The sequence below is a fragment of the Onychomys torridus genome, chromosome 3, assembly GCF_903995425.1.
Source record: "Onychomys torridus chromosome 3, mOncTor1.1, whole genome shotgun sequence".
Lineage (NCBI taxonomy): Eukaryota > Metazoa > Chordata > Mammalia > Rodentia > Cricetidae > Onychomys > Onychomys torridus.
This window is the reverse complement of record NC_050445.1, coordinates 41,724,906-41,741,150: the sequence shown is the minus strand read 5'-3', so window position 1 is coordinate 41,741,150 and position 16,245 is coordinate 41,724,906. Positions and strand designations below refer to the sequence as shown.

General features: G+C 42.1%; 1 protein-coding gene across 1 annotated transcript in view; it reads left to right on the top strand.

Moving 5' to 3' along the window:
• Window positions 1-16,245, top strand: part of Snd1 (staphylococcal nuclease and tudor domain containing 1) — a 422,881-nt gene that overhangs the window by 33,835 nt on the left and 372,801 nt on the right. Inside the window, exons 3-5 of the mRNA XM_036180523.1 lie at window positions 9,876-9,996; window positions 13,700-13,778; window positions 15,925-16,085. Coding sequence (XP_036036416.1) covers window positions 9,876-9,996; window positions 13,700-13,778; window positions 15,925-16,085 — 361 coding nt within the window. The remainder of the gene's footprint in view (window positions 1-9,875; window positions 9,997-13,699; window positions 13,779-15,924; window positions 16,086-16,245) is intronic.

Sequence of the window (16,245 nt, the reverse complement as noted above, 5' to 3'; positions counted from 1 at the left end):
TCTTTCCAGCCCAGCTAACCAAATCAAAGTCATGCCCAGAGGCCTATTTCCCTGATGATTCTTTACCTCATGATTGGTTAATTGTAGTAACAAACTCAGGGCTGTCCTCCATCCTTTCCTGTAGGTCTCACTTTCTCACTCTTGGAGATTTGAAGTTGTAGTTAGAGTTTTCCTGCCTGGCCCAGTCAGGACAAATCTCTCTTACCCGCCAGTCCCACAGTCGCTCAGACCCAACCAAGAAAGCACACAGAAACTTACATTGTTTACAAACTGTATGGCTGTGGCAGGCTTCTTGTTATCTACTTTTTTTTATCTTAAATTAACCCATTTTTGTTTATCTATACTTTGCCACATGGCTTGTGGCTTACCAGTGTCTTTACATGTTGCTTCTCATGGCGGCGGCTGGCAGTGTCTCTCCCAGCCTTCTCCTTCCCAGAATTTTCTTCTCTTGTCCCGCCTATACTTCCTGCCTGGCCACTGGCCAATCAGAACTTTATTTACACAGAGCGATATCCACAGCACTCCCCCCCCCCTTTTTTTTTTTTAAGAAGGTTTTAACTTTTACATAGTACAATTACATATAACAAAACAATTATCAAGCAAGAATTACAGTTACAATATTAAAGAAGATATCCTATCTATCTTATATTTGTGAGTCTAAGGTTTTATATCTAACTTATCTTTTATCATAACTAAGCAAAATTATAACTATCTAGTCTTTAACCATATCAAAGACCTCAGAAGGATATAATATTACCTGACAACCAGGAGAAGGATGTAAGCATTTTTTAGGAGTCTTGTAAGAGTAGACAGAGACAGCTGGCAGCCTGGACAGTCACCTAATGTTCCTTTGTAAAGTTGGGGCATCTGTCTTCAGCCCACAGGGCTAGAGTCTCTCGATCACTTCTCTCAGTGTCCTGTAGAATGTCTGGCAGTTTCCTCTGCGAAGCAGGAACCTGAAGGACCATTTTGAAAGCAAAGTTTAGTGGTCACCTTTCTATGGGTCCTGCATGTCCAGGCAAGAACAGTTTCTTGCCCAAATGGCTATTTTTGTTAAGGTGAAGATAAACTCCATATGAAGTGTCTTCAATGCCCATCCTCCTCTCTGAAGTAAATCGGTGCTGCCAGGAGCAGACATGTCTCACTGTCCAGAAAGTCTAAATTTTAAAAGTATTTTAAATGCCATATTCTGTAGGTCTTTGAAGTATTTGAAGATTACCTATCTATCTGAAATATGTCTATGTATATCTAGAAGACTTAACTAACATGGCTATGAGTATGATTATCATAGATGACTAATTATTAATCTATTTTTAATTATCCATTATAATTTAAAATGAGCTATATAAACATAATACCTTAAACACGATTAGAAATATACACACAGTATAACAAAATTAACTTTAAGTTTGTATCAATAGACTAAAATCTACACCAATGTAAAACATTTTAAACAAGTTGTTGCTCTTTAGAAGTAAGTTCCTTAAACTACCCTTTTATCCTATTATATCTATATCATATCCCCTTTTTTTCTTTAGAAAGAGATCGTGTTTATAATCAATCTACTTTAAAGAAAAATATTGGTTTTTCTCTGTCCCATACCAGAGGGCTCTTTTGATTTGGAACACAAGAATCTCTTAACCTTTTCTTTTAGCAATATGTCTGGGTTTAGAGAAGGAGTGAGCCAATTTCATCTCTAAAGCCAGCTTGATAATTTTGGGAATGTGGGCATAGTTTCTCTTACTACTTCTTGCTGGAAGGGGTTGCTGTATCTTATGGGGACACAAAGAAAATTTTAGGATTATGGAGTAGTCCGTGAGGGTGAACCTCTGAGCCAGTTGCCTTGAAACCATTTTGGATGTTGGATCATCTGGGCCATGGTGTCATCAGAGACCTTTCAGGTGGTCTTGGCTGATCAAACCTGATGTATCTTAATCTGGAACAAATCCATAGCCTCTGGCTTTCTGTGGAAACAAAAGCAGAGACTCTTTTCCAAAGCAACATATCCTTATATCCAAATTTTGAAGTCAAGGTACCTTTGAAATTTACATATTTGTTTAACTGAACATCTTTTACGATCAAATCTTTTTCTGTAGTTAAAAATCTCAAAGACAACATAAACCAGATTCTCTGTGTAATATCTGTCTTTGTAAGACTGAAATGTTGCTGTGGCTGCTGGCTTTGCCCACCTCTGTTTCCCAACATGGCGGCGGTACAGTTTACTGTCAGCTCTGGGTCTGGAGCCATGTGTACCATCAACTATCAGAAGCAGTTCTATCAAAGCAGCGCATAGCCCAGAAACCCCCTTTTTTTTTTTTTAACTAGCAAAGGCTAAATCCACCATGCAGCAGAGTAAAGTGCCGCTTGTAGATTCCTCATTCCCGCCACACTGCAGGTCAGACGCACATGCCAGGAACCCGCCATAGTAGCTCAAACCGGGAGGCTGCCGCTACCTTGAGAAAGACAACTAGGAAGCTGTGTTTAGCATCGCTTTAGAATCTTTTTGTTCAGGTTTTAGGTGGAAATTTTTGCCCCACGTTGGGCGCCATTTGTAGTTAGATTTTTCCTGCCTGGCCCAGTCAGGACAAATCTCTCTTACCCGCCAGTCCCACAGTCGCTCAGACCCAACCAAGAAAGCACACAGAAACTTATATTGTTTATAAACTGTGTGGCTGTGGCAGGCTTCTTGTTATCTACTTCTTCCATCTTAAATTAACACATTTCTGTTAGTCTATACTTTGCCACATGGCTTGTGGCTTACCAGTATCTTTACATGTTGCTTCTCATGGCGGCGGCTGGCAGTGTCTCTCCCAGCCTTCTCCTTCCCAGAATTCTCTTCTCTCTTGTCCCGCCTATACTTCCTGCCTGGCCCCTGGCCAATCAGAACTTTATTTACACAGAGCGATATCCACAGCATGAAGTCATATCAGTGTAACATTTTTATAAATGGCAGCTCTCTGTCAATGCTAGTGCTAACCTTTTTTTTTTTTTCCCCCAGACAGGGTTTCTCTTTGTGCCTTTCCTGGAACCCACTCTGCAGCCCAGGCTGGCCTTGAACTCACAGAGATCCACCTGCCTCTGCCTCCCGAGTGCTGGGGTTACAGGCGTGCGCCACCACCACCACCGTCCGGCGCTAACGGCGCTAACCTTTTGTTATAGTTGCCAATATCCCCAAAGCTGTCTGAATTTGTGAAACTGTAAAGTTTTATGTAAATGTGAGGTGTTTTTTCTTTGTTTGTTTTTGGCAGTACTGGGACTTGAAAGCAGGGTCTCACACCTGCCAGGCAAGTGTCTACTTCTGAGCAATATCTAGTTCCCTCTTCCCAACTCTCAATCCCCTGTCTTTTTTGGTGATAAGGTCTCATGTAGCTTGAGCTGACTTTATACTTCCATAGGAGGGGATAACTGAATTTCTGATCCTCCTGCCTTTCCCTCCTGAGTTTTGGAATTACAGGAATGTGCCATTAAATCTGGTACTGTGATTGAACCCAAGGTTTCAGTGTGTGATAGACAAACACTCCACAACCCAGCCCTAAAAAAAGAGCTTTTATTACTGTTTTAAAAATTCTCTCTCTCTCTCTCTCTCTCTCTCTCTCTCTCTCTCTCTCTCTCTCTCTCTCTCTCTCTGTGTGTGTGTGTGTGTGTGTGTGTGTGTGTGTGTGTTGCATAGGTTCATGTGTGGAGGTGAGAGGACAACCTGTGGGAGTCTGTTCTCTCCTCCTACCATGTGGATTTAGGAGTTGGGCTTTGTGGCAAGCACCTTTATCAGCTGAGCCATTTCCTTGGCCCTAACCATGAGGGTTTTTTAAGGATGAGTTTTTTTTAAAATCAGTTTCTGGGCAGCTTGTGGCTTGTCATTATGTTACGCTCTGAAAAGTTACTTCTGAGCTTTTTCTCACCATCTCCTCTCTGCCTTCTCCACCCCTAATTCTTACCACCTGGCTCTGTGGCCTCTCACATCAGCTGACTCTTGACTGCTCAGACCCTTGCCTCTCCAGGCAGCGGCTGTCCATTGCAATTGCTGTGGGAAGTAGAGAAGATGGTGTCTACACTTGCAAATATTGGGGCTTGGTTCTCCTTTAGCTGCTTCTCTGGTGGTCAGAAACATGATTTCTGGACTCACATTTGTTCTTGGCTGCGGCTTGGCTGCGACTTTGGGCAGGTTATAATTGGCTATTCTCTGCTTTCCATTTTCAAGGAAGTGAAGAAGACAAAGTAATAGCTCATGAGCTTTTATTTAAGGAAAGCATTAGTTCTTTATGCTTTAATAGTATTTTTAAAAATAAGGCAATAGTAAGACAGCATTATAGATAATGGAGATGGAGAAAAACCACCCATACTTGTTCTATCAGCAGTCGTTGGTTAGACTCTGGAGATAATGACTAAATACATTCAAATCAGTTCTTTCTCATTGGTCCTCCGTCAGTAACTACAAGTGTGGAGACTAATGTAGTGTCTATATCTACCTCTGGATTGCTCAGTGAGGATTAAATAAGGAAACATGAAGTGCTTAGCACATTACAGAGTACTTAATAAATGTTTGGTAATCACTAGTCTGTTAGATCAAGGACTGAAGATTAAACCTCTTGGCATTCCTCAGCCATTGAGTGAGCGTCCCATGGGTGAATTGCTGGTTCAGGTTTCTCTCTTCCTTTCGGCTGTGTGCCCTACAACAACTTGATTGCTCCTGAGAGGTGAAGAGCTGGCTCTTCTTAGAGGCCATCAAGCTCTTTTTCCCCAAAAGAAAGAAGCAGTGCAGCCTTATCTAAGAAAGGTTTGTTTAATTTCCTGTTTCATGGATGAGAATGTGGGGCACTGCCTCCTGTGTAACAGGGCAGTAGAATCTGAGCAGACTCTGTCAGGAATGATGGCATGGAAGGTACCTGCCACTCTATCTTAGTTGTACATAAGTTTTATAATCCAGTGCTTTATCTTTTCTAGAGCAGTTTGGTGTCACAAGCCTTTTCCAGGAACTCTTCAAGAGTTCTTTGTGAGATGGAGTACTTGGTAGCTGCAGTCACTCTCTCGCAGCCCATGGCTATTGCTTCCTCCTAAGGCCTAGTCTGTCCTCCCCCTGTCGTGGTCTGGTCTTCCTCTCACACCCTTGGTGCGACATGGACACAGGGTTCCAGTCACAGCCTGACAGTCCAAAGGAGAAATCTGATTTTCCTTGTGTTGGTCTCTTTTCTTGGAACACCCCACCCAGTATCCAGGCCTTGATCAAGACCTAGAGAGTCTGCCTCTCTCCAGCCTGTCTGTGTTGCACATTTCATGGCTATTGATAGGGTTCTTGCTCAACTCTTCTGTTGGGCTGGGGACATTTAAACAATATGCTCTTTGACTTCTCCTTTCTTCTCATACTTCCTCCAGAGATCTCAGATCCCCTCTGGACAGGGTCTTACTCTGTAACCCCAGCTGGCTTAGAACTCTATCTAGACCAGGTTGGCCTCATGGCCTCTGCTTAAGTACTGGGATTAAAGGGTGCCATCATACCCCAGGTCTTTTTGGAACATAATTTACATACTTTTGCTCAGTGTTATTCTTAGACACTCCAGTGGTTTTCATTACTCTGACAAGCTACATGCCTGAGCCTAGACCACAAGTCCATTTGTGCTTTGACTGTCCTTTTCCTCCTAATTAAAAAAAAAAATTCTTGTTTTACTATATTATTTATCTTCTAAGAATGTCATATATGAGCCAGGCAGTGCTGGCGCATGACTTTAATCTCAGCACTTGGGAGGCAGAGCCAGGCAGATCTCTGTGAGTTCGAGGCCAGCCTGGTCTATAGAGCAAGATCCAGGACAGGCACCAAAACTACACAGAGAAACTCTGTTTCGAAAAACCAAACCAAACCAAAACCAACCAACCAACCAACCAACCAACCAACCAACCAACCAAACCTCATAAATGAATACTGTATTTATATCATTTCCTTCTGTTCAACTTCTCTTGTGTCTACCCCCAGAAACTCCTCAAATTCATGGTCTCTTCTAGTGCTATCACACATATACGCATACACACACTTATAATCTGCTTAGTTGATTTTAGTGTTGCTTATATGTATATGTGTTTGGGGCCAACTTCTTGGTATTGATCATTTATCACAGGGCTTGAAGCACCTCTGTGGTCATTGGGCCCAGTGGTGATAACAGCACTGTTTTTCCCACAGCCTACTGGAGTCCCCTCTGCCTGTACCCTCAGCTCCTATTGCTTTCTCCTTCAGGAGTGTTTCCCCGTCAGTGTGACCTGGTGACTACCCACTGTCTTTAGACACAGCCTCTGACCTTACTTTCCCATGTCCCATCTTTGTGCTGTCAGAGCATTTACAGCCTTTCATTTCTGAGTTGTATGTTTTTCTCTACTGGATTGTGAACTCTTCAAAAAAAGGAAGCTTTCCTCTCACCTCTGTGTCCCTGTGTCTGGTCGGCACCTGACTCAAAGCAGGTATACAGTGAGTCCCCACTCAAATAGATGAGAAAAGGAACGGAGTACCTCTCCTTTGGGGTTGGTGTATGGCACAGTGAGGCACCAGCTTTCCATTGACGTGGAGAACATTGTCTAGCTTTTGTTCACAAGAAAGAAGAGTCAGGGACATTCAAGAAGAATCAAGGACATCGTTATTCATTTGATTTTCTTTGTGTCACTGCCCCAAATATCATTCATATGATTATTTTTTTCCCTTCCGTCCTGGTATCTTCTTTCAGCGCTGTTCAGCTTTCTCATAAGTCCTGTGGAAATGAAAACAGGTTCCCTGTATGTCCCCAGCCGTCACTGCCCTGTGCCAGACTAATCCCCAGCGTTGCCTAGATACTCCAGGCAGCCTAGACACTGCATTGATGGGCACTGTGCTGGTTATATATTTATTTCCCACAGATTAACTGAGTGCCTGCTGTGTGTGAAGCTCTATGCTGGTTTCAGGGGGAAATTCAGAAATGAATGTGTCACAGTCTTACTTTCATTATAGCTTTTGAGGACTGAGGTGGTAGAGCAGGATATCTAGGTGGTGCAATGGGATGGTTCGAAGAGGGAGAAACAGGGAGTTCTGAGCTTTGGACCATGTACCAAATTCTCTAGCTTCACAGTTGACATTATTCTGGGTTTGATCTTATCTCAGTAGTTTTAGGAGTCTGACCAAAGAGAAGATTGGAATTAAAACATTCTGTTTCATGACTTGAGACATCATGGCTTTGTTTGGGTCTTAGCATGGAGTGCAGGCTGCTGCTTCCTGCTGTTGGGGACCCTAAAGAGAAGTGGTAGTTCAAGTTCAGCTACTTCAAGGCGTTTGTTTCTTACGTAGAACTCTGGGATGGCCTATGGACAGACCAGATTTCCCTGTATGGGCCTCTTACAGTTCCAGCAAGCTGTATTGGGACAGACCATCCCTCCCAGACTGTTCCCTTGCCTTTGTAAGGGACGAGGTCAGACTCTGTCCTGTGTAGCTCTGAGTCTTCTGATTGACTGTTGTTGTTAGTAGCTTATTCAGGAGCAAATTGCCCAGTTGTGGATAGAACAAAGCTTCAAGAAGGCCTGGCTTTGGAAAAGATTGTAGACACTTGGTGCTTTGGTTTTTTCCCCTATAGAATCAGGTATATTTTCAAGTCCTCCAGTGTGGCTTGCTTTTATTGTCTGACCAGCTGGTGACAGATGAGCTGTAAAACACGAGGGTAAGAATGGATGCTCCTTGAGCAATCCTTAAAAGCTTTTAGAGAGCGTCTTTGTGGTAGATAGAAACTGGAGGATTTCTCACAGGGGCTAGAGATGTATTTCCTTGTGAACTGACCCTTGATGAGTGTTGTTGCCCATGATAAATATGCTTCCCTTTGGAGCACTTGCTGAGCTCTCTCTCAGGTATTAAGAAAGTACTATGTTACTGAAGTTTGAATATTAATATGTTATGAAGACAACCGTAGTTCAAACATTTTTAGAAGAAATAGTAAAAATACAGGAAGTTCAGTACTGTTGATTCAGAACTGTTTTCTGTGATGCAGTTTGTAATTGGAATCTTATCAGACTTCACTTTGGCGAGTGATGTCTTCATTTTTAGGGAATGAGGTGATTGTAAAAATGAGACATGGTGATATTGTGAACTCTGTATTGCTGTTGGGTGCTTCGTCTCTTTGCTTGTTGGTGCTTTGAGAAGAGACTAGCAGGATGGATGAGTAGAAGGTTGGTTTGTGCTTCCTAGAACCACTTACCATCTGGGTTAAATAACTGCACTGTTTTCATGACTTGCATCTTCCATTGGCTTCTAGTTTCCAGGAAGTTATATGGAGTTTTCAAAGTTTGATGAAGTTTATTGAATGACCTCATAAAATAAGCTTCCTGGATAGAAAAGGTTATCCAGACCTTCCTTTTCAAGGTACTGATCGTCTGACCTGCATTTTGTTATGTGTATGCTGCACTGTGAAGAGATGACAGTCGGAAAGGGAGAAGCTCCCTTTTATGCTTGCACTTTTAGTATGTGGGCTGCTGTTGTGCCCTTGACCCTTCCCTCCCCATTTCTGTCGTAAAGGAACTTGGGACTCCGAGCTAGGCCCTGGCTGTCAGTTGAAGTGTCGGCTCCTCTGACCGTCTTACTTAAGAGGAGACCTTTCCTCTTCCCTACCAGGCATGTCTAACCTTTTGACATTGTAACACAGTGTCATCTACAAAGTAAACACTTGAGAACCATGCAGTTAAAATAAAAATCATATACACATGCAAAAAACCTTCATAGTCTCTTAAATAACTTACTGTTTTATGTTGGGTAGCATTTATAGCCATCATCAGCCAGCCACCTGTGGATGGTGGGCTGTGGGTTGGACGGACCTGCACCATCCTAGGAGTGACGATGTGGACAAGATCATCTCTTTGTGGATTATCTTGTTCTTGTTCACATAGAGACTTTGTTTCCCATTATGTGTGCCCCCCCATGTCTGTCCTGAATGAGTGAGAGAATAATAATTATCATGCCATTTATAAGATGCTCCTTATCAAGAGCTGTTACTGGTGTTTTTCCAGGATTCTAGAATCTTTAAACATTAAAACTTTTTCAACGTTTATTAGTATTAGTATTACAGTGTGTACATGTGTGTGCGCACATGGACACACATGTTACAGTATGCATGTGGAGGCCAGAGGACAGCTTTCAGGTGCCTGTTTTCTTTTTGCAGCATGGGATCTGGGGATTGGAGTCAGGCTGTCATGTTTGTGCAGCAAGAGCTTTTACCTGCTGAGCCATTTTACTGTCCAAATTCCAGGTTTTAGACCAGAGTAGAAGTAGAAGAGGAAACATTTTGGGGACTGCTTTCTCAGCTTTATTGCTGTCCTTGGAAGAGCGGTAGAAATGGCATAAATAAAGCTCCTACGTGAGCAGAGATTCACTCCCCAATAGTAACAGCACTAAAAGCTCTGCCTCGAACTGGCATTAAGGCAAGTGCGTTACAGACTGGAAGGAGACAAGCAGATGGGATAGTAGTCGTCATTTATGATGATTCACCTCTAGGTGGTTCCTGGAGGGGCTTCCCATGTCAGGGAGTGGGATGAGCTACCGAAAGCAGTCAGAGCACTGGCAGGCATGTGCAAGTGCTATGTAAATGGTGGCAGATATTGTGCAAAAGGAGGCTGAAGCTGAGCAGAGAGTGGTGGAGGCCAGTGCTGCTGCTGGTGTCTGGAGGGCTCTAAGGCCTCTGTTAGGCCTGTGCTAGTTAATCCAGTGCTAGACCCTTTCTAGGAGGCCTCGAAGTGTGCAGTCAGTTGTATGTATTTCCTCCTCGTGTCCTTGGCCAGACTGAGGTTAAGTGCTAAACAGTTTTATTGAAGACATGAAGTTGCTTTGATACTGATTGGGTCTGGAGTAGCCAGTTTTCCCATGACACTTCTGTTTTGTATTTCAGCCTTGGGCATTTCCTGCTCGAGAATTCCTTCGCAAGAAGCTGATTGGGAAGGAAGTCTGTTTCACGATAGAAAACAAGACTCCCCAGGGACGAGAATATGGGATGATCTACCTTGGAAAAGGTGAGCAGCAAGAAGAGTGGACTCATTTCTCTTGGAGCCTAAAGTTCATCCAAGGATCAGTTTTGATTTGGCAGAAGGCCAAAATGAGCCCCTTCTGTCGTTAACTCTAGGAGAGTTGCTGTGGGTTGTATGGGAATTCCTGCTGGGCACGTACACATAAGAACAGAGGCACACCTCCAGTAGTCCTGGTCCTTGTTCACCTGTGCTTTGTTGGACTGGTGTAGGACCTGTGGTTTACTGTGGCATTCTTCTTCCCATAGAGGCCACTCAGCAGCTCTGTGCTTTGGGGGCGGAGTGCTAATTGAATTCCTATAGATTTCCTATATGGCATTCTGCATTCTTTTATCTTGTAGCTTTTCTTCTTTCTGGGGACTCTTTAGCAAAAGAAGATCTGTTTGGGGCCAGTGGTTGTTATTTTAAAAATCTATCGTCTTGTTTGAAATAAAATAGAATGAAAACAGGCTTTGGAATTGGATGGCTGGGTTAGAATTCTGACTTTCCCATTCTGTATCCCTTTACCCTTTACCTCTACAAGCCCTGGTTTCTTCATTTGCAAGCTCCTGAGAGTTTAAAGATAGGTAAAATAACTAGTTTTGATTTGGTCTACATCACCATTAACTTTGTGTATGCTGACACATGCGCATATGCACATATAAACACATTTTAGCTTGGTCAAATGATTCATGGACTATTAGATGTTGTGGTCTTCTTTGGATTGGATAGAGGGACTGTAAAAGCAGGGAATAGAGTTTTGAGTGAGTGGGCAATGGGACAGTGAAAGACTTAGTTAAATGTTTTCTAGGCAATAGCTAATTACATTTTTTAAAAGAGAAAGCCTGCTTAATCTGGACCAACACAAAGATTTAGTCTTAAATGTGTTAATATAAAAAATAAGTTTATCAGGATAAATGTATAAGAAATGTGTTCATTATCCCTTTCGACACTCACAATTTACTTTCAACTTCACTTTATAGGGAAATATGCAGTGTCACAGCAGTTTAAATACTTGAATAGTTTTGGAGTAGATTTCTTTTTATTAAGCTAACGGTGGCTAATTAATTAAAAGGTTTCCTAATATCTTAGCAACTTAGATTATCTGTTTGACTTAAATAGTCAATGCCTGACTCTAGGCCAGCATTAGAAGGTAAGCATAATGATATCCCATTAAGACTGAGCTTAAAAAAAAAATGTCAGAAGGATTAAGACTAAGTACTTTTGGCATTTATGGCACACTGTGCTAAGCAAATATCCATTCATTCTCATGGTTTTGCCTAATCACACAGAAGGAGATAAATAAAATTTTTATATTATTTCTTAAAAAAATAAAAAGACTGAGCTTAGCTGGGCAGTAGTGGTGCATACCTTTAATCCTAGCACTTGGTAGGCAGAGGCAGGCAGATCTCTGTGAGTTCAAGGCCATCCTGGGCTACAGAGTGAGTTCCAGGACAGGCTCCAAAGAAAAAAAGAAAAAGACTGAGCTTAATTGCAGAGAATTGAGAATGACAGTGGAGCCCTCTTGCCCAGTTCTCTTGAATTTTTTCTTTTTTCTTTTTTCTTTCTTTTTTTTTTTTTTTTTTTTTGAGGGTTGGCGAGTAGAACTTGTGATTAGACTAGAACTTACTATAGAAAGATGATTAGTTTTGACTTATTAGGACTGGAACTTGCGATATAGATCAGGCTGCCCTGATGCCTCCTCCTTCTGCGTGCTGGGATTTAAGGTGTATGACACCTAGGCTTAGTCCTCTAAGATAAAATAAGATAGTTTTCTACCAGCTCCAAGATACTATTTTTTTGTGACTCCCTCTTATTCATAATTTGATAGATAACATCCAAGAATGAGGTCCTTGGCTTATAGGTTTTACCTTCCTTCTTCCCTTTCTGTCACATTTTGTTGCTTCCTTTGAAGCTTCAGTCTAAGGGAATGTTTTTCTCCTTTCAGGAGAAATATTCTAAGTTAGTTTTCTTGAAAAAAGCAGTTCAAGGAAGGGAGGGTTCACTGATTTGACAGTCTGTCATGGCTGGGAAGACGTGGCAGCCGGACCATGAGGACTGGCTGATCACATCTCATCTGTGCTCAGGAAGCAGAGACCAGTGAATGCTGGTGCTCAGCTCACTTTCTTCTTTTCCTTGTTTATTTGAACAGTGATCCCACCTGTTGTTGCCACCCAGATTCTGGGTAGGTGTCCCCTCCTCACTTTGGCCTCTCTGGACACCTAGAGTTGTGCCTCCTGTGATTCTAAGTCTGCTTAAGTTGTCAGTGAAGATTAACCATCACCCACTGAGAATTCACTTTCTAAAAGTCACCATTTCATAGTGTTCTGTACCAAGAACGTTTCTGAGAGCTTTGGGATATGTTGTTGATAGTGGTTTATGGTTTGTCACTTGTTTTGCACCTGGGCTTCATTCTTTGCTATCTTCTGACTTTTTGGCCCCTTGGTGCACAACTTTTCCTTCATTGTTGCATCTTTTGACTGGACTCTCCACTCTAGAATTCCTGTGTTTTGAGGAAACCATTGTAATATTTATTAGTATTAGTGAAATCTGTGTTTGGATTTAACAGTAACCTCGGGCCAAAGGCCAGATTCTTAGCTGCAGAATCTTGAGAGTCCTTTGTATAAACATTGTTCTCAACATTTTTGGGTAGAAAAAGAAATACACAATTTGCTTTTGTTTTCTAGTGACAAGGCAGTAGAGATGTGTGCATTTATGTGTATGTATGTACATATACTTGTTAGTGCTTGAGGAAGTCAGGATGTAGTATACCAGATAGATATAACCCTTGCAGAATTTCATTCTGTGCTGATATTACCTATCAGCTAGACTGCTGTGTTACAGTTTATCTGGGAGCTTGCTCCCTGCCATATTAAAGATTTTTATGAAGTGTTTTCTGCAAAGGTGCCTTCTTTTATTGTTTTAGCCGATAAAGATTTAAGAGACATACCAAGACTAAAAGCTTTTTTCAATAGTATGGAACTGCAATTAATGTTTCAGGTGGAACCTGATGCTTAAGTGGAACCTTTATCAGGTTAAGTTTCATGTTTACCATCTTTTTCTTTCCTGCCCTGATGGCTACTCTGTAAAAGAGAAGATCTAGACACTGTCTTCTTAGTATTTTTTCGAGAACACAAGTAAGCTAGTCTTCAGCTGTGTGGCTCGTCTTAGTGGCCTTTGGAGTAGAGAAGATGACATGAAGAGGAATTGGACTTTATGGCATAAGTGTGGTAGACGGCACTTGCCTTTTTCTAATTCCTGACTCCACACTGGTTGGTGATTTCACAGGCTATTTAATTCTTGCAGGAACCCAGTGGAGCAAGTGCAGTCCCTGATTAGAGGGGACCACATAGGATACAGGGAGCTGTATGCGTGTTCAGTAGCAGGTTTCATTTTCCTTGCTGTTTTCCTGAGCTACCTGCCATGTGTGAGTCTCCTGTAACTCCCAGGATTGCTTTTGGCCTAAGAATACTCTAGAAAATTAAAAACAAAGTCCTGGGAAAAAAAGATTGTCCAAGAGACTAGATGTTTTGGAAGTTTTCTGAGAAGCTTGGTGCTGCATTTCTGCTGGTACCTTCCTCCACAGTATCCCCCTCCTGAAGAGTGAGGATGAAAATGGCCTATCCTGTGAGCCGTTGCTAGCAGGGGCAGGTTTGACTTTGGTGGTTAGTTTCCGTCCTCAGATACTAATGTGGTTAATTTCCTCCCTCAGATACTAATGGGGAAAACATTGCAGAGTCACTAGTTGCAGAAGGCTTGGCCACCCGGAGAGAAGGCATGAGAGCCAATAAGTAAGTATGCAGCATTCATGATGTTCTTCTTTGAGGCACCAAGAGGTTGGTAGCCACTGTAAACTGTTTTACTGCATTTCAGTCCTGTTTTCTCCTGCAAGATGGATAACTTCAGGTGCTTTAATTTCTTCTGAGATCTTGCTCCTGGATGGTTTTGAGTCAGGAGGTCACTAAGCATTTACTAATGGCATTTGATTTATGTATACCTCCTTTAGAAACAGGCCTGGAGACTAGGTTTGTGGGTTTTTTTGTTTTGTTTTTTATTCATGAGTTAGTAAGTCTTAGACAATAGATATGCAATTCCAGAGTATTTACCTAGCCAGCCAGCCAACCCGAATATTGAGCCTCGACTGTGTATTAGGATTCTATGCACTGAGAATATAGCAGTGAATAGACTTAGGCTGTGCTAGCATTCTAACGAGGAGATAGACAATAAAAAGATAGGATGTCTCATCTGATATAAGGAACACTGCAGGGAAAAAAAGATTCTGCTTTGAATCTGTTTAATTGACAGGGCTACATTGTTCTGTTTTGAAGGTTAGTAAAAACTCTTTTCTGACCCTGTGGTCTTGAATCTGTAGATACTTCACTAATAGATAAAAACATGTTTGTCTAGCCAATGGCAGTGTGAACTTGTTAGAATACACACACACACACACACACACATACACACACACACACACACACACGTACACAAGTAAGGCTTATAATACATAAATCATGTTCAAGTTCACTAGTATTCTCAGTAGGGTGGATTGCAGCTGGCTTTAATTAACACTTTAGTCTCTGAAAAGTGATATGCTACATCAGTAATTTGGAGGCTATAAACATGCTATTTAAAACATTAAGTCCTTGCTATGTTATATGACTGCAGTAGCCAAAGAAAAGACTTTGGATAAATATTTGCATCAGGTATACCCATGATGAGAATGAGCCAAAGGCACAGTTACACCTTTTGCCTTCTTTCTGTCCTCTGAGACTTGGGACCAGGTTTATCATTGTGTATGTGCAGTCCTTTCTGATTGTGAGGAGACTTTTGCTGAACTCTGTAATTTTTGTGTGTTGCCTGTGGGAATTGGTTGAATTAAGACATTTGTTTTTAGGTGGTGTTTTTGGAAGCACGCCACAGTTCTAACTTAAGGACAATTACTGGCATGATTACTGTTGCACTGTTTTTTTCTTGGGAATTCAGTTTGCAACCGGAATGAATAAAGCCAAACTCCTTACCAGTTTTGTGCTATCACTGGAGCACTAGTCCCTCCAGGCTGTTTATACTTCCTTCTGCTTTTGCTACCTCCACAATCTAATTAAATTCTGGCTACTATGAATTTTGATATCTGAATCCTCTGGCTATATTTTGGATGAAGAGAAGGAAGAGGTACCAGAAACTTCTAGCTTGGGAAATACTAGGTCATGCTTGCTTAGACAGAAATTCCTAGAGACCCAGATGTGTGTATGGCTGTGCATGGTCCCTGGTGTTTGGAGTCCTGCAAAGGCCTTGTAGTTCATTGCTTCCTACATTTAGCTCAGATGTGACAGTAAACAGTCATTTCTGCACTACTCCCCCTGCTGAAGAAGTACTTGTTTGTTCGATATTTTCCTTTTGGGCTGTACTCCTGTTGGTTTCCAGCCTGATGAAGAAGAGGCTTATTTTCAAATTGCCATTGTCTAGCTAACCTTGTTGGATGTCTAAGTAATTCTGAGCCATCATTATCTGTTACAGCAGTGCACCCTGCAGATGGCCCCAGCCTTGATTTGTGGCTAGAGAAAGCGTTAAGGGTGGCTTTTAGTTATTTTCCCTGCACCAAACCCTGTTGAGTTGGACCTAGCTTCTGGAATCTGGGATGTTTAAATGAATTTGTACCCCCTGGAGTGGCTCCCCTTGGAGCCATTAACTTGTTCTGTTCTACTCACTGGTGGAAGGACTGCATGTTCTTTAGATCCCCTCATTAAATGCTCTTAGACTCTCATCTGCCCTTTGAAGGAACACATTTGGAATTTGGAAATTGTGCTTATGGTGATTTTCTGGTTAAATAAATGCCTTGGAATCTTTTAAGGGAGAAGATACTGAAGAGATCACCTGGCAGAGAGCTGTTGGGCTGTTTGTGAACCCAGTAACCAAGCTTGTTTGTCTTTCATGTCCCAGCCCCGAGCAGAACCGGCTTTCAGAGTGTGAGGAACAAGCGAAAGCATCGAAGAAAGGGATGTGGAGTGAGGGGAACGGTTCACACACCATCCGGGACCTCAAGTATACCATTGAGAACCCAAGGCATTTCGTGGACTCACACCACCAGAAGCCTGTCAATGGTGAGGAGGGCAGGGAAAGGCAGGCAGACTCAGGGTGATCTCTTGCTGTTTGCTCTCTTTGATTCTTGGGGTTTATAAGATTCAGTGTGTCTTTCTTTTGCTTGTTTAGTATCCAAAGGGAATCCTTACAGGTTAGAGAACACTGGGGCACTTTGGAAGG